General features: G+C 41.5%; 1 protein-coding gene across 7 annotated transcripts in view; it reads left to right on the top strand.

Annotated features, from left to right (window-relative positions):
- The window catches only part of elmod1 (ELMO/CED-12 domain containing 1), a 38,921-nt gene that overhangs the window by 15,112 nt on the left and 4,921 nt on the right, over positions 1–18,888 (top strand). For 6 of the 7 annotated variants that reach the window (XM_078402503.1, XM_078402502.1, XM_078402501.1 and 3 more), the window contains 7 exons: positions 6,562–6,659; positions 6,981–7,110; positions 7,784–7,917; positions 8,031–8,099; positions 9,600–9,623; positions 12,897–12,947; positions 17,330–17,463. In XM_078402503.1, the coding sequence (XP_078258629.1) occupies positions 6,562–6,659; positions 6,981–7,110; positions 7,784–7,917; positions 8,031–8,099; positions 9,600–9,623; positions 12,897–12,947; positions 17,330–17,463 (640 nt within the window). The remainder of the gene's footprint in view (positions 1–6,561; positions 6,660–6,980; positions 7,111–7,783; positions 7,918–8,030; positions 8,100–9,599; positions 9,624–12,896; positions 12,948–17,329; positions 17,464–18,888) is intronic. The other variant, XM_078402504.1, reaches the window with a different exon arrangement.

The following is an 18,888-nucleotide window of genomic DNA, read 5'->3' as shown; positions in this document are numbered from 1 at the left end:
ATTTTTTATTTATAAATTTAACAAATTTGGTAAATTAGAAAAACTATTTAATTTGTGGACCTAGCCTTTTTTAATTGATGAACTCTGATGCTAAATCCACCATTAGAAATTGCCCTTTTCTACCAATGTACAGTTATAATTTCAAAAAGATAAGTAATCAGTTAGTATAAAGCTCTGCATTAAAGACAGTTTCATTCACCTAGATAATTGAAATCTTCAGAGCCATGACATTTATTTTTATATGAACATGATGAAGATTTGACCTAATGCCTGTGATCAGGTTAAACTGTTTTCTTTCTATAATTTTACAGGAGTGTGAATGGGCAGTGTAAACATTCATGCTTGCTTGCACTATTCCTAAATTTGCAACAATATTTGCTTTATTGCAGTCTAGTTTGATAGAAGTTAAAATTTGAGACTTAACTTCAAAAGTTTTCATAAATTACAAAATTATGTATGGATTTTCTGCTTTTTTAAACCAACAAAAATCTTTAACAGCTTAGTTCAAGAAATTAAAATGCATTTTTCAATGTGAATATGTAAATAGTTATTTTTGTTCCTTGTCACACTAAGCTATATATTTCAATATAAGAATAGCTAAGGTCATTATTTATTATTGAAAACGCAAAGAAAAAAATCAACATTTACACTTTGCAGAGAACACAAAATGTTGGAGTACTGTATTTTCTTTAGTTTTCTACATTGGCCCTGCTACATGCAAAGGGGACTGTAAGATTGGAAAACATGAGTCACTTTTTCTAACAATCAGTGGTTCTCAGTCACTCTCTTCAATAGAGTTCCCCTCCCCCATTGCAATCCATTCCCCTTCGACCACTACATTAAATTTGAACCGTGCCTCTTCTCACTTCTTAATTTTGAGAGTATCGATATCCAAGTGAAATACATTCATTATTTATATGTAATTAATCTTGATTTCTCCTCATTGAAGCCAAATTAACAGGGTGGCTTTGTTAAAATAACAGTATTTCTCTAATTTTTCTCAGATCGGTTCTTATCTTTAATACAAAAAGCTTTCCCTCTAGAAACAATTCTTTGGGCCTGATGAACTCAAGCATCATCTGGCGTATAAAGGAAATAGGAGCAGGTTATATGACCCCTTGAGCCTAATCTGTCATTCAGTAAAATCATGGCTGTACTTTTCCCACTAGCTCGAATACCTGTTCTGTAAAACCGTCCTCGGAAACCATTGGTGAGTATCCACTGCTCGCTGGCAACAGAATTCCAAATATTCACAGGGTATAAATGAAGACATTTTCAAGAGATTCATGAGTATTTATTCACAAAATGCTGGAGTAACTCAGCAGGTCAGGCAGCATCTCGGGAGAGAAGGAATGGGCGACGTTTCGGGTCGAGACCCTTCTTCAGACTGATGTCAAGGGGGCGGGACAAAGGAAGGATATAGGTGGAGACAGGAAGATAGAGGGAGATCTGGGAAGGGGGAGGGGAAGAGAGGGACAGAGAAACTATCTAAAGTTGGAGAAGTCGATGTTCATACCACTGGGCTGCAAGCCGGCCAGGCGAAATATGAGGTGCTGTTCCTCCAATTTCCGGTGGGCCTCACTATGGCACTGGAGGAGGCCCATGACAGAAAGGTCAGACTGGGAATGGGAGGGGGAATTGAAGTGCTCGGCCTCCGGGAGATCAGATTGGTTAACGCGGACCGAGCGCAGGTGTTGAGCGAAGCGATCGTCGAGCCTGCGTTTGGTTTCGCCGATGTAAATAAGTTGACATCTGGAGCAGCGGATGCAATAGATGAGGTTGGAGGAGGTGCAGGTGAACCTCTGTCTCACCTGGAAAGACTGTTTGAGTCCTTGGATGGAGTTGAGGGGGCAGGTAAAGGGACAGGTGTTGCATCTCGTGCGGTTGCAGGGGGAAGTGCCCGGGGATGGGGTAGTTTGGGTAGGAAGGGACGAGTGGACCAGGGAGTTACGGAGGGAACGGTCTCTTCGTAACGTCGCCCATTCCTTCTCTCCCGAGATGCTGCCTGACCTGCTGAGTTACTCCTGCATTTTGTGAATAAATACCTTCGATTTGTACCAGCATCTGCAGTTATTTTCTTGTACTACCATGAGTCATATGCGTACGATATGAACTGGAACAATGAAACTCTAGCTGCAGATCTACAGGCACATTAGATACAAAACAAAATTGAATGTACAATAAATTATTTGATACTGTAAATAAACTAGGCATGAAGGTGCAAAAAAACAAAGCATATACTGCAACCATAGCGGTGCAAAATCAATAGTGGTTTAGCACTTAGGTGAGCTTATGGTTAGAGTTAAGTAGGGTGGTTGAAAAGCGTTAATTAATTTCAGATAGCTGTTTTTGAATTGGAAGTAACAGTTCTCAGGCTCCTGTACCTTCTTCGGATGATAGAAATGAGAAGAGAGCATGGCCAGGTGTGTCTTTTGATATTAGCTGCCTTCGAGACTGAACATCATGTCGATCCCTTCGATGATGGGGATGTCAGCCCCATGATGGACTTGGCATTGTCCACCACTTTCTGCGGCCTTCTTTATTCGTGGTGGGAGTCAGTGCTGGATTAACCTAGTAGCAAAAGTAGCATATGCTATGGGCCCCACATTTTCGAGGGCCCCGTACTAAATGCTTGCAAGCTGTCTGGTGAAATTGGCATCTCACGATCTGGCAACCCTGTTGTTCACATGTCAGGGGAGCTGCATGCTGCATGGTACGTAATCATTACGGACGTTATTAATAACATGATACGAATAAATAATTTTGTTCAAATTGAACTTTAAATTGTCCTTTATTAGGCCCGGGGGGCACTGCGGGGCTGGACACTAGGAAAAAACTGCAGATGCTGGTTAAAATCGAAGGTAGACAAAAAATACTGGAGTAACTCAGCGGGACAAGCAGAATCTCTGGAGGGAAGGAATGGGCAACATTTCGGGTCGAGACCCTTCTTCAGACTGAAGATTTTTTCTTTTGAACTGAAATACTTTATTTCTGAGTGTTGTTTTGCACAAGCCAACCTTACCCTTCCCTCCCCACCCTCTCCCCAGCCCCACGACAGTTCCAACTAAGATTAAACGGCCTCTGTAATGCACGGCTCAGTTTGGGCACAGCGATCTGCGGGCGGGTCTCTGTCTCCGGCACTGTCCGGGCCGCTCTGTCCCACCGATTGATTCGCACACTGTCCCGGCTCAGTGACGCTTCCGGTCCGGGCTCCGGCTTCTCCTGTGGCCACTCCGCCTCTTGCTCCCTGACGAACCCCCAGTCCACGCTGAAGGGCTGCCCGGCCAGATCCGACCTGTTAAAACCCTCCGTGGCCGCCTTCGCCACCTTGTAGGTGTCGTACTCCACCAGAGCGTAGCCCTTGAGGTTGAGGTGCATGTTCTTGATCTCGCCGTACTCGGCAAACTTGTCGTGGATGGCCTCCTCGGTGGCTTCCTCATGGACCCCGTTCACAAACAGGATCCACCCCTCCACCGAGCGTTGAGGGCCTGGCTCATCACCGCCTTGCTCCACGGAGTCGTCTTCTCTGCAGCCTGGATCGAGCACCTTCCTCGGAACCAAATCCTCACCCCTTCTGCTTCTTCGCCTTATCCTTCAGTATGTGGATACTTTCATCACCCTCATCATCTATGGCGAAGTCCTCACAGCCCGCCTCATGGAGGTCCAGCAGACGTTGGGTGACGTTTCGGGTCGAGACCCTTCCGAAGGGTCTCGACCCGAAACGTCACCCAATCCTTCTCTCCCGAGATGCTGCCTGACCCACTGAGTTACTCCAGCATTTTGTGTCTACCTCCGGACAGTGTAGGCCCGGGCCTGCCTAGTGGAGGTTGCATAGCAACCCGCCTTCCGACCCGGGCAGCCGCCATTGGTGGAGCGGGAGCACGTGGCCGCTGGCTGGGTGAGGTCACCTTGTCCCGCATTTGGGAGTGAGGAAGTTGGCAACCCTAGGTACAGGCCCTGCACTAGCTTAATCCGGCCATGGTGGGAGTAGGCCGTGATCTAAACAATCAGTATGCTTTCCACCATATACTTGTAGAGGCTCTAAAGCGGATTTGGCGATGCGCCAATTCTCCTCAAACTCCTGAGGAAATAGAGACATTGGGGAGCTTTCTTTGTGATTGCATCAATATGCCGGGCCCTGGATAGGAACCTGAAGCTGTTGACTCACTCCACTGCTATCTCACCATTGAAGACAGGTGATGGTCTCCGCTGCTTTCCCTTCCAGTAGTCAACAATCAGCTTCTTGGTCTTGCTACAGTTGAGAACAAGATTCTGGCATATCAACCAGCTAATCGATCCCCCTCCTTTACTCTGAGTTGTGGTATCAATGGGAAATTTTAAAAAGTGTTAGAGCTGTTTCTGGCTGTAGTCATGGGTGTAGAGTGAGTAGGGCACGCAGCCCTGAGGTGCCCCTGTGCTGATGATCTATACTGTGAGGTCTGCCAATGAGAAGTTGAGGAATCAGTTTCATACAGAGTAGAGCCCCAGTTCTTTGAGCTTGACAATTAGTTTGTAAGAGATGATAGTGTTGAATGCTGAGCTGTAATCGATGAACAACTTCACATACATGTTCCTATTATAAGGTCATGTCAAAAGGTCAAGTGATAGGAGTAGAATTAGGCCATTCAGCCCATCAAGTCTACTCCACCATTCAATCATGGCTGATCTATCGCTCCCTCCTAACCCCATTCTTCTGCCTTCTCCCCATAACCTCTGACATGTGTACAAAACAAGAATCTATCTATCTCTGCCGTATAAATATCCATTGACGGCCTCCACAGCCTTCTGTGACAAAGAATTCCACAGATTCACCAGTGCACTGGACCACTCCTGTCAAGTGGTCCAGTGCAGAGTGGCAAGCCAGAGAGATTGCGTAGACCGTCAATCTCTTGTGGCGAATGGCAAAGTTATTTTTGCTGCATGTATGACCCTTTATCATACATGTGATAAAAATAAACGTACTAATACCAATTTATCTTAAGATATGATACTAGATTCTTCAACCTGTGCCCTGTTTCCATGTTGCATCAATGCATTTTAAAGCACTGGTCACAGGCCTATTTTTCTCCTTCTATGCTTCCAATCATTCATGTCTACCTGCTTTATTGTCAAATTCTGCTTGATCGCCCCCAATGAGTATAAGCAAGAGAAAGAAAAACAAACATAACAGTGCTAACAAACAAATAGGGAATATAGAAAATAAAATAGTAATCCCCCCCAAAGATAATCAAAATATATGTGAGTAAATATTAAAAGACATATAAAAATAAAATATTTAATAACATTTTAACTTCAAATTTCATAACTTTTTTCAAATAACCATCTGCATTTAATAACTGCCAACATATTTAATTTTAGTTATATTATTTTTAGATTTAAATACAGGTCTACCACTGAATTTTCCAGCAACTGGTGGTCTGGCACATACTTTAATCCGGACTAAATTACGAGAGTGCACTTGAAATCACCACCAGAAAGAAGTCTTCCCAAAAATGTGGTGCCTCGGCCGGGTAAGGCGGCCGATCTCGACCTTACCAGGCCTTCCGCGCCGATCAGCGGGTCACATTTGCCCCCTCCGGCCAGGGCTCTTGAACTCTGGCCTGGCTGAAGCTGGCAAATCTATTCTCATAGCCGACTTCCGACGCCGTATTTGCGGGCTAGTATCTCAGCGCCTTGGCGGCCAAGGGGAACTGTTCTGGTACCGTTGGACTCCTCAGAGGCCGTGACCTCTGTTGGTCGGGCAAAACAGATAATTCCGAAAGGCTCTGGAACCAAGGGTGCCGGAAAATTGGTGGTCGACGTCTATTAAATTTAGGTTTAGTTTTGTAGATGCAGCGTGGAAACAAACCTTTTGGCCCACTATGTCCAGGCCGACTAACAATCACACTAGTTCTATGTTATCCCAGGTTTGCATTCTGCACACTAGGGGCAATTTACAGAAGCCAATTAATCTACAAATTGGCACGTCTTTGGAACGCGGGATAGAACCCACTCAGTCACAGGGAAAACATACAAACGCTGTAAATGCAGCATCTGAGGTCAGGTTCGAACCCGGGACTCTGGCACTGTAAGACAGCAACTCTACTGCTTCTCAATACCTTTCGGTTTTAATATCTGCACTCAACTGAATATTAAAAAAAGATCTCCACAATTTATTTGTTAGAGGTCTAGAATAACATATTGTTAAATCAGATTGCTTCAAACATATTTTTAGTTTAGTTTAGAGACACAGCACGGAAACAGACCGTTCGGCTCACCGAGTCCGCATTGACCAGCGATTCCCGCACATTAACACTATCTTACACTAAGGACAATTTTTACATTTTATACCAAGCCAATTAATCTGTATGTCTTTGAAGTGTGGGATGAAACCAAAGATCGCGGAGAAAATCTACGCGGTCACGGGGAGAACGTACAAACTCGAACCCGGGTCTGAGGCGCCATAAGCTTTGTAAGGCAGCAACTCTACCGCTGCGCCACTGTGCCGCTCTTAAATTTTTGTTGAATTAGATGCTGTTTGTCTATTGATTGGTTGTATCTTTCATTGTATTTGTCTGGCAGGTACTCCAGTCTGCTGTTGTCGCCCAAATGGATGATATAGAGAAGACAGTTGATAATATAATGCAGCTGAAAAAGATTAATCCCGACACCAATCCACAGTAATGATATTTGAACTTCTATGAACTCTGGTCACATATTAGAATTTACTGTGCTTTCAAATGTAAATGCAAAATATGTGATAATAATTAACCTTCCACACATAGAATATGAAAGTGAATCTGTACAGGATGATTTCATGTTTATGCCATTCATGCTGAATAGTGTTGTTCATATTAACGTTCAACGTGAATTTAATATGAATGGAACAATTGACAATATAGATGAGATATTTGAAAACATCCTGATTCCATTGCATGTGTATGAATAATAATCTGTATCTCAAAATAAATGTGCTGAAAATGCTTTTCTATTCTGCCAAGGTTTGGGATTTCTCTGCAGGCCTGTCTCCTACAGATTGTAGGATATACAAGATTGATTGCAGAAGTGGAAAAACTCCGCAAAGATCAATATGATTCAGAAAATACACATCACGAAGAAATGCTGTTGAAGGTCAGTAGACGAAAAAATTAGCAGTATATGCAGTAATTTTATTTTCCATCCCACTGCAGTCATATAAGATGAGCACTTTAAAATAATTAGTTTTCTACTGAATCTATGGCATTGAGTAATGTAGTTTAGTTTAGAGTCAGCCTGTTTCCATGCTGTATGACTATTTTTAAAACTAGGTAGACAATTCTGTTTGAGCTGACATGTCTGTTTAACCCTTATATTTCCTTATACCAATCATCCCCACTACACATTTGACAGAATGATTTCCTCCTAGTTTCACCATCACCATGTTTTTTTTGAGGTGGAGGAATCCTGAATAGTCCCCAGCTGTGGCACTTCCAATCTGGCATTCTTCCAGTCAATCATCAATCCAGGAGGCAACTGGGTTGGCCATGGAGCCAGAAGAAATAAGAATAATTTCTGAAGTATCCATTCCTGGGTTTTCTAGGTTACAATGCTCCAGTGTATTACCATGGTTTCCTGCTCCCTCATCAGTTCCTGTAAGGAACAATGTCTATTTTAATAACAGCAGCTGCACCACACTGACCCATTTTACTCAAAACTATTGCATACATTTATCCCATTGATGATCGGAGATTGCATTTGAATTCTAATTATTTACCTATTATAATTTAATCAGAAAAATGTTTTATTTTTCTCTGCTTTCTGTCAGCTGTGGACCTCCCTTCGCCCTGATGTACCGTTGGATGGCCGAATTAGTAGGCAGTGGTGTGAAATAGGTTTCCAAGGTGATGACCCAAAGACAGACTTCAGAGGAATGGGGATGTTGGGGTTAAATAACTTGGTGTAAGTATACATTGTGAGCAGGTCTGACACATTGTCTTTTCTATTGCTCCCCATCTGCACCTTTGTGTGTTAATTGAATAAAACACATATGTTCATCTTCCTTTTCTGTTCAGATTTTTTGCAGAACATGATAATGCAACTGCACGCCAGGTTCTTTTTGATTCTCACCAGCCAAAATATAGGTAAGTGGACCATATTCAGTTAAAATTCTTTATTTAGAATCTGTTGTCATTGCCTCTTAATTGATCAAATTTCAATTAGGAAACTTTTGTTTGCTCCAGAACTTTTAGCTATAACAATACAAATCCTCACTACAACTGCTACATTACACTTAAAACACAGCATAGAATTCTTCACCTCACGAATGTGATAGCATTGAAGGTCAGCTCCAATTTGACCAGCTAAAGTCTATTGTGACATCTTACTGAAAAGCAACATAAAAAATCTTTTTTTTAAAACATGAAGTATCAGCAACTGAAAATGAGCATTTGAGGTTAGGAAGATCTAATTTGGAGGTGAGCGATGAAAAAATGAAAGTTTCTGTTTCAGACATTACATGGAAAACTTAAATTGATTCCACCACTGAACAGCAATAGAAGGATTATTTTTTTCTTGAATTTATATTCCTCAAGACATTCAATGACCGCACCGACATAATATTGGCACCCTTAACTGCTGAACGTGCTCATATTGATAAAATAAATCACAAACATGAACTGAATCACAACATTTAAGAATTGCTCATGCAAGTTTCCTACTTTAAACAAACCTGCTTAACAAGTGAAGACCAAGAAAATGTCTTGTGCACAAAATGTTAGATGATCAGTGACAGATTTCTTTTTAAGTAACCAGTCTCCAAAGTTTACACCAGTGCTCTTCAATGTGTACAACATGTACATAAATGCATAAGGACTTCGGGGAGGATGGGGGGATATGTGTCATGATATCAAATGATATTTTGAAAACTGTGATTGCACTATTTCTTCTGAAACTTTATTTTAATAGCAGAAATTCAGAGCAGGAACCTGTACAATTATGTTTTTCCCCTTCAAAATTTCACACGAATGAACAATTGGAAAAAGCAGCAAGTTTTTACTTACGCCAATATATCTTATTTTGTTGTTAATAATTTGACCATGTATATTGAGAGACTCAATGACTGAAACAGGTCCAAACCGGAGGGTTGAAACCTGCTTTAGTAAAAGAGACATAACAGGGAGTCCGTAGAATCCATTTTCCGCAGAGGTAGGTTTGTTCTTTAACTTTAGATTATTAATTATTGGGCCACCCCACTCCCCTTCCCACCAGTGTCCTCAAGCTCCTCCTGCCCCAATAATCTCATTGATTGACAAATATAGCCCTTCTCCTCACCGGTGGTCTTCTGTTCCTCTTCCCCTCTCACCCACCCATCCCCAATCGAATGTCAATCACTTCACAATCTCCAGAGCGAAGAAGATAATATTTTTGTACATTTGTACATATCAGGTCAATTTTACCTTGTGGAACATTGCTTTGGTGCAGTAAAATATCTGTGCAATGACAGACAGATCGCAGTTGCACACTTTTCATGTAAGTTATTGTGACCTCATTTCCATCCTTTGCATTATATTTATTTTTATTATAAGTACCAATGCCATCTTAGTTCAACATTATATTATTTTACTTTCATCCTTTTCTTTTAGGGAACTAACTAAGGAAGATGTAAGGTACTTTTTCATTCATATGAATCTTTCTTCATATTAAGCACATTATTTAATAAGCATTTTCATTAAACAATCATTTTAAAAGGTGTTATTCTATTTTTCAAGCCCTCTGGGGAAAATTGCACTTTCGAGTTTTCAGTTTTTCAACCTCGGGGAACCTTGCCATGCTCCGATCCTGCTTTGCATGTTATTGCAGTCTGACCATCAATATTTAGCAATAAAACAGGACCACACATGAATTTCGACTACAATTCTGTCTGGAAAGAACTCACTCATTCTCAGTGTAAGGAAGAGTGTAGTGCACTTAAAGAAAATATAGGAAAACATGCTCAGTAATATTAATCTGCTCCTCCTCATCCAATGCTACAAACCCTTGAAGAATAGAAATAACCAGGCAAAAAAAAGCAAAGCCTGGAAATCTGAAATCAAATGAGAAAATGTTGGAGGTATTCAAATGGCCAGGCAGCAGACATGAAGTGAGAAATAGAATTAATGTTTCAGGTCCGTAACTTTTCATCTGTAACATTTTCTGCTTTTACACATAATAAGCCATTCATGGTGATGATATTATGACTCAAGGATATCTTGAAGGTATTGATTGGGCTGAAGTGGCACCTGATCTAAATTATGATTTCTATCAATACCAAGTGAAAGTTAACTAAGTTCTTTAGAATAACACTATGGTAGGGTGAATTCACTCTGGTCTTTCAAAGAAAGGCAAATTAGATGTGTTTTCAAGTAGTTCTTTATGATTAGAAATCAAATGGAATAGCTTAATTGAGCCTACTGAGTTCAAAACTAGGTGGTAAGGACAATTCTACCAGATTCCCTGACAAAAGAATCTGCAATAAGGAATTTATGATAAGTAAATCAGGCTCACTGATTCAGAATGGACATTGTAAAAGCTGGGAAGTTAAACTCTTTTTCACCAGACTGAAGGTCTTGGTACTTATCATCATCTAGGATGCAGTAAGGCAAGTCGTTGCTGACAATAGAACAATACAAGTAGTATAAGAAAATAACATCAGATGCTGGTACAAATCGAAGGTATTTATTCACAAAATGCTGGAGTAACTCAGCAGGTCAGGCAGCATCTCGTTCTCACCTTCCACCCCACCAGCTAGCGGATCCAACAAATCCTCCGCCAACATTTCCATCACCTACAACGGGACCCCACCACTGGCCATATCTTCCCATCCCCTCCCCTCTCTGCGTTCCGCAGAGACCGTTCCCTCCTTAACTCCCTGGTCCACTCGTCCCTTCCTACCCAAATCACCCCATCCCCGGGCACTTTCCCCAGCAACCGCACGAGATGCAACACCTGTCCCTTTACCTCTCCCCTCAACTCCATCCAAGGACCCAAACAGTCTTTCCAGTTGAGACAAAGGTTCACCTGCACCTCCTCCAACCTCATCTATTGCATCCGCTGCTCTAGATGTCAACTTATTTACATCGGCGAAACCAAGCGCAGGCTCGGCGATCGCTTCGCTCAACACCTGCGCTCGGTCCGCATTGTCCAAACTGATCTCCCGGTGGCCGAGCACTTCAACTCCCCCTCCCATTCCCAGTCTGACCTTTCTGTCATGGGCCTCCTCCAGTGCCATAATGAGGCCCACCGGAAATTGGAGGAACAGCACCTCATATTTCGCCTGGGCAGCTTGCAACCCAGTGGTATGAACATCGACTTCTCCAACTTTAGATAGTTCCTCTGTCCCTCTCTTCCCCTCCTTCCCAGATCTCCCTCTATCTTCCTGTCTCCACCTATATCCTTCCTTTGTCCAGCCCCCCTGACATCAATCTGAAGAAGGGTCTCGACCCGAAACGTCACCCATTCCTTCTCTCCCGAGATGCTGCCTGACCTGCTGAGTTACTCCAGCATTTTGTGAATAGAACAACACAATTTGCATTTATGTAGGGAGAATCTGCATTTACAATCTCTAAACTTTCCTGAAATTTTTTGTAGCCAATGATGAATTTTTTGAACTGTGATTATTATAATACAGATCATGTTTATCAAGTATGATCTGATAAATGTCTGGTTTACCAAGTCTGATGGATGCATTTGTAAGAGAAGCCATTCTTCACACAGTTCTGGTTAAGCATGTAAGGCAATCTTCGAATAAAAACTGATCCTGTATTCTGTTCTTTAATGAATTATCTACCTATGCCAATATATGAACCTTAACATTCACTGGAAAATATATTAGAATACATTTTAAATCAAAAAGTCAACAATAGGTTTGTTGGAATAGTAATAGTCGGCACCGAAAAAAGTTGCAGGTGTTTTACTGTACTTACAGGGTTACGATCCCAGAGCTGGCCCCTGACCCGACCAATACAAACAACAAGTTGACCCATGCACCTAAGCATATCTCTGGCTTTCAGAAAAATTTAAAGTACTATGTTACTTCGGAAAAATTAATATACAAAATGAGAAAAATACAGAAAATTGCCATCCCTCTTCTCACTACTATTATTGGACAGGAGAAGGGTCTCGACCCGAAACGTTACTCTTTCCTTCTCTCCAGAGATGCTGCCTGTCCTGCTGAGTTATTCAGGCATTTTATGTCTAGCATTGGACAGGAGGTACAGAAGCTTGAAGTCCCACACCACCAGGTTCAAGAATAGCTACTTTCCTACAGCCATCAGGTTCTTGAACCAAATTATACATCCCTAATCCTATCTTGACAACGGAACACAAGGGTCCACCTCTTGCACTACTTTGGACTTTTTATTCTATTTGTGTTTTTGCATTAATGTCTGGATTGTTGCGTTGTCTTCTTTTTAGAATCTATATATAAATTGCTTTTGTACATTTGTCAGGCCATGTGCCTGTGATGCAGTTGCAAACAAGATTTTTCATTGTATCTGTACTTCACTGTACTCGTGCACATAACAATGAGCTTGAACTTGAGTTTTGGTACAGGCATAATGGATTGAATGGCGGAGCAGACGCAAAGCCCAAATGGCTTACTTCTGTTATTTCTTGTCATTTGTCAATGCAGATTTTCATATCAACTGGAACTTTCCTTTAAAAGGATTAAGCATTCTAAAAGCAGACGGAAAGATTACATTTTATTAGGATTGATTTCCTTGCTGCCTTAGTTCATCTCATCTGGGATGCGGACACAATCTTTCACTTTAGAAAGTGTTCAGTTGTTTGTGACTAAAATCCAGTTGCCGTGTGTATATAATAATAGTGCAAATTTACCACAAATGACAAAGAACATTGATCAGAAGAAATTAATTCAAGTATTATTTAATTTCTTTAAACAGTAAATTGGATAAAAAGGAGTTGGAAAAGAAAAAGTTTGATCAGGCAATAGGGTGAGTATTTCACTTGCAATCTGCCATTGATAATTCTAATTACACTGTTCCTGACCACGAATTATGACGTCCATGCCTGAGGTGAACTGAATTATAGCTTATGATCTGCAAAAAGAATAACTGTTTAGAGTTACAGAGGCTCAAGAGCTGGTTGGGTGTTCATCTTTTGGATGTGCTTGGTTGTACAGAGATAAAAAAACTAAAAAGGATAATTTTACTATTAAAATCAAATGAATTTATTTGTATTATATTCAAGCTGTCACTTGCATATATTATCTATTTTTTTATATGGAAGTTAACTATCTTTGTTATTTATTTAAATATTTGTAGTGAAACAGAAGTACTTGCAGTCTGTTCTCAAGTCAACTAGAAATGTATTTATTCAATCAGTCTTTCACCTTGAGGAGGGAGAGAGACTGTTCACCTTATTGGTTTGGTGCACATATTCTCTCCCTTATCATGCTGTTTGTTCCATTTATCTCTGGCCTTCAGGATCGGCTCCCACCCATTCGCTTTGATGCTTTTGATGCTTTTTATTGAACAAGCTCCCATTCAGGAACTCTGGTCTTAATGGTCATATTCCTTTTCTATGTTTTATTTTACTAGCTGGGTCATTACAAATTGTTTCATTTGCAGGCTTGTCAGGTACGATCTTGTTCTAGGTAGGAATAGATCGCTGATTTGCATCAAATATGTGGGTGATATTAAAACTATACTCACTCAAGCATTGCTGTGGGACCAGAACATGCCCACTCTACGAGAAGATCCTGCACCCTATGCCAAATATCATGGAGAATCACTCATACAAATCCATAGAGTCATACAGCCTATCTAGCCTCACCTGATAACTAAAATACTTTGTTTCCAGGCCTGGAGAAATTCCTTTGCATTTATTTCAGTGCAATCACATCCTTCCTATAGTGTGATGATCTACATACAGTTCTCCAGCTGTGGCCTAATCAGTGTTTTATAAAGTTGTACCATAAACTCCTGGCCCTTATATACTATACCCTGGTTAATGAAGACAAGTACCCATATGTTTTCTTCACCACCTCATCTACTGTGCCTTATTTTCCTAAATCCATGAGTTGTACACTACTCTGTTCCTCAATATTCCCTGAAGCCCTACATTTTGTTGTCTATGTCTAACCCTCATTTCCCCTCTCAAACTACATTAGTTCACTCTTAAAGCATCACCCTACATAGAAGTAGATATTTTATCTCAAACAGAAGGAACTTGTGGACTATTATCAATAAGTTGAAGGGCCTCTCACTCACTCCTCAAAGTGAAAGATTGGTCAAAGAAATATATTTCTATGACCTGAGAGTGGTTTTCTTCCTTCAGCTCGAAATAATTTTCATGTTTTGTCATTTAAGAGACTGCTTGCATTTAGAAGCTGTGAATACTATTCTGAAATATAAGCCCTGCTTTGTGACACAGTAGCTATTTTGCTTGTTAACGGTTAAGAAGTAATGTATTGCTCAATGTATTAAACATATGATATTGTTAAGTATCTGAACTAAAACAATTCAAACAAATTTGCCCTGGACAATAAAGAAGCAATGTTTTATTCTAACTTATAATATATAAGACAGAATATATTAAGACAACAGTTCATTATTTATAACCATTTTATTCTGTTCATCCAATGGTAGAATAAAGTGCATTTCAAAACTCTGCATTAATTTGGATTTAACTCATAATTATTAGCGATTTATTTTACAAAGTAAATATGAGGAAAGTGTACTTGGAATTGATATTTGTAATATCTTCATCAATAAACCTTTGCTTAACAAAAGTAATCTCTTTCCTGCAACAATTATATAAAATAGACAATAGGTGCAGGTGTAGGCCATTCGGCCCTTCGAGCCAGCACCGCCATTCAATGTGATCATGGCTGATCATTCTCAATCAGTACCCCGTTCCTGCCTTCTCCCCACAACCCCTGACTCCGCTATCCTTAAGAGCTCTATCTAGCTCACTCTTGAATGCATTCAGAGAATTGGCCTCCACTGCCTTCTGAGGCACAATTACACAGATTCACAACTCTGACTGAAAAGGTTTTTCCTCGTCTCCGTTCTAAATGGCCTACCCCTTATTCTTAAACTGTGGCCCCTTGTTCTGGACTCCCCCAACGTTGGGAACATGTTTCCTGCCTCTAACACGTCCAGCCCCTTAATAATCTTATATGTTTCGATAAGATCCCCTCTCATCCTTCTAAATTCCAGTGTATACAAGCCTAGTCGCTCCAGTCTTTCAACATAAGACAGTCCCGCCATTCCGGGAATTAACCTAGTAAACCTACGCTGCACGCCCTCAATAGCAAGAATATCCTTCCTCAAATTTGGAGACCAAAACTGCTCACAGTACTCCGGATGCGGTCTCACTAGGGCCCTGTACAACTGCAGAAGGACCTCTTTGCTCCAATACTCAACTCCTCTTGTTATGACGGCCAACATTCCACTGGCTTTCTTCACTGCCTGCTGTACCTGCATGCTTCCTTTCAGTGACTGATGCACTAGGACACTCAGATCTCATTGTACGTCCCCTTTTCCTAACTTGACACCATTCAGATAATAATCTGCCTTCCTATTCTTACCACCAAAGTGGATAACCTCACACTTATCGACATTAAACTGCATCTGCCATGCATCTGCCCACTCACACAACCTGTCCAAGTCACCCTGCAACCTCATAACATCTTCCTCACAGTTCACACTACCACCCAGCTTTGTATCATCTGCAAATTTGCAAATGGTACTTTTAATCCCTTCATCCAAGTCATTAATGTATATTGTAAATAGCTGCAATCCCAGCACCGAGCCTTGCGGTACCCCACTAGTTACTGCCTGCCATTCTGAAAGGGACCCATTTATCCCCACTCTTTTCTTTCTGTCTGTCAACCAATTTTCTATCCATGTCAGTACCCTACCTCCAATACCATGTGCTCTAATTTTGCCCACTAATCTCCTATGTGGAACCTTGTCGAAGGCCTTCTCAAAGTCGAGGTACACCACATCCACCGGCTCTCCCCTGTCAAAGAATTCCAGAAGATTAGTCAAGCATGATTTCCCCTTCGTAAATCCATGCTGACTCGGAACGATCCCGTTACTACTATCCAAATGCTCCGCAATTTCGTCTTTTATAATTGACTCCAGCATCTTCCCCACCACTGATGTAAGACTAACTGGTCTATAATTTCCCGTTTCCTCTCTCCCTCCTTTCTTAAAAAGTGGGACAACATTAGCTACCCTCCAATCCACAGGAACTGATCCTGAATCTATAGAACATTGGAAAATGATCACCAATGCGTCCACAATTTCTAGCGCCACCTCCTTAAGTACCCTGGGATGCAGACCATCACGCCCTGGGGATTTATCAGCCTTCAGTCCCATCAGTCTACCCAACACCATTTCCTGCCTAATCTGGATTTCCTTCAGTTCCTCCGTCACCCTAGGATCTCTTGCCACTAGAACATCTGGGAGATTGCTTGTATCTTCCTTAGTGAAGACAGATCCAAAGTACCGGTTATAATAAAGCTATGTTGTACTGAAGATAGACACAAAAAGCTGGAGTAACTCAGCGAGACAGGCAGCATCAGACTGAAGAAGGGTCTCGACCCAATACTTCACCCATTCTTTCTCTCCAGAGATGCTGCCTGTCCTGCTAAGTTGCTCCAGCTTTTTGTGTCTATCTTCAGTTTAAACCAGCATCTGCAGTTCCTTCCAACACACTATCTTGTACTGAACTGCCAGTAGCCCAATATTTATTTTGTGGTTACCCTTTTTGCCACATGGAAATGTTAGTTCAAATTAACCTGTAAAGAGTTAATATATCAAGTTGCTTGTGTAACAATAGTCTTCCAACTAAACAAAAAAATTCAAGGATATGCTCAAAGCTTCTTTGAATAAGTTCACCATTTCCACCAACTCCTGCAAATTTTTATCCCTTAATCGCTCAAAGTGGAGATGGAACATTCAAGATAGCATTGAGAATATTATGGGCATGCGTTGGGAGCATACAAAAGCCCTTTGTAAGCAACAGAGGAAACACCCCATCTCATGTGCTACTAACCTACCCACGTCGTTAGCTGTCTCCTGTTCTATTTGTGGCAGTGTCTACAATTCCCTCATTGACGTCAGTAACCATCTCAAACCCCATAAAACATAAATGAAAGCAGGTTCACCTCGATCCCGAAGGATTGCCTCACAGGAAGAAATAACACTGGGTAATTTACTCTTTATATCTTTACTGCCTCCATTAGATCCATTTGAAAATTCTCCCCAAAAAGATTATTTTTTAACTATATGCTGAATAGTTTTGTCATATTATTTGAATTTAATCACATTTTTACATGTGCATTTATTGCTCTGACTTACAGGTTTTCATTTGCTATAGTGGGAATTAATATCACTGACCTTGCGTACTCGCTGCTTATAAATGGATCATTGAAAACTCATTTGTATAATGTTGCTCCTGAGGCGCCATCACTCGTCCACTTCCACAAAGTCTTCTGTAAGTTGATTCCACATATATACTTAAGTATCCTTAAGTGATTGCAGTTGAAATGTCGTTTTGCTTTTCCAGCATTAATACCTTCATGTATTTTAATGTTCCCTGAAACCTTGGGTATAAATATATAGTAGCCAGTTATAGTTTGTTGTTCGAAGGGATTAAAAGTACCATTAGCAAATTTGCAGATGATACTAAGTTGGGGGGTAGTGTGAATTGTGAGGAAGATGCAATAAGGCTGCAGGATGACTTGGACAGGTTGTGTGAGTGGGCGGATACATGGCAGATGCAGTTTAATGTAGATAAGTATGAGGTTATTCACTTTGGAAGTAAGAATAGAAAGGCAGATTATTATCTGAATGGTGTCAAGTTAGGAGGAGGGGGAGTTCAACGAGATCTGGGTGTCCTAGTGCATCAGTCAATGAAAGGAAGCATGCAGGTTCAGCAGGCAGTGAAGAAAGCCAATGGAATGTTGGCCTTCGTAACAAGAGGAGTTGAGTATAGGAGCAAAGAGGTCCTTCTACAGTTGTACCGGGCCCTGATGAGACCGCACCTGGAGTACTGTGTGCAGTTTTGGTCTCCAAATTTGAGGAAGGATATTCTTGCTATGGAGGGCGTGCAGCGTAGGTTCACTAGGTTAATTCCCGGAATGGCGGGACTGTCGTATGTTGAAAGGCTGGAGCGATTGGGCTTGTATACACTGGAATTTAGAAGGATGAGGGGGGATCTTATTGAAACATATAAGATAATTAGGGGATTGGACACATTAGAGGCAGATAACATGTTCCCAATGTTGGGGGAGTCCAGAACAAGGGGCCACAGTTTGAGAATAAGGGGTAGGCCATTTAGAACGGAGATGAGGAAGAACTTTTTCAGTCAGAGGGTGGTGAAGGTGTGGAATTCTCTGCCTCAGAAGGCAGTGGAGGCCAGTTCGTTGGATGCTTTCAAGAGAGAGCTGGATAGAGCTCTTAAGGATAGCGGAGTGAGGGGGTATGGGGAGAAGGCAGGAACGGGGTACTGATTGAGAGTGATCAGCCATGATCGCATTGAATGGCGGTGCTGGCTCGAAGGGCTGAATGGCCTACTCCTGCACCTATTGTCTATTGTCTATTGTTTGAGTTTGGATCCAAATATGCAAAGTCTGGAGGCTATAACTCCTGTTCAGATATACTATCACTCAACAGAGGATGTACTTTCTGCAGCAACTGAGGAAACACAATCTGCCATAGGCAATGATGGTCCAATTCTATACTGCTATCATTGAGTCCGTCCTCACCTTCTCCATCATGGTCTGGTTTGGCTCAGCCACCAAGCACGACATCCGGAGGCTGCAACGGATCGTTCACACAGCTGAGAAGGTTGTTGGCTGCAACCTTCCCCCCATTGATAAACTGTACACTGCAAGGGCCAGGAAGCGAGCGGGCAAGA

The sequence above is a fragment of the Rhinoraja longicauda genome, chromosome 7, assembly GCF_053455715.1.
Source record: "Rhinoraja longicauda isolate Sanriku21f chromosome 7, sRhiLon1.1, whole genome shotgun sequence".
NCBI classification, from domain to species: Eukaryota; Metazoa; Chordata; class Chondrichthyes; order Rajiformes; family Arhynchobatidae; genus Rhinoraja; species Rhinoraja longicauda.
The sequence above is the reverse complement of the archived record's forward strand: the minus strand, read 5'-3'. Positions and strand labels throughout refer to the sequence as shown.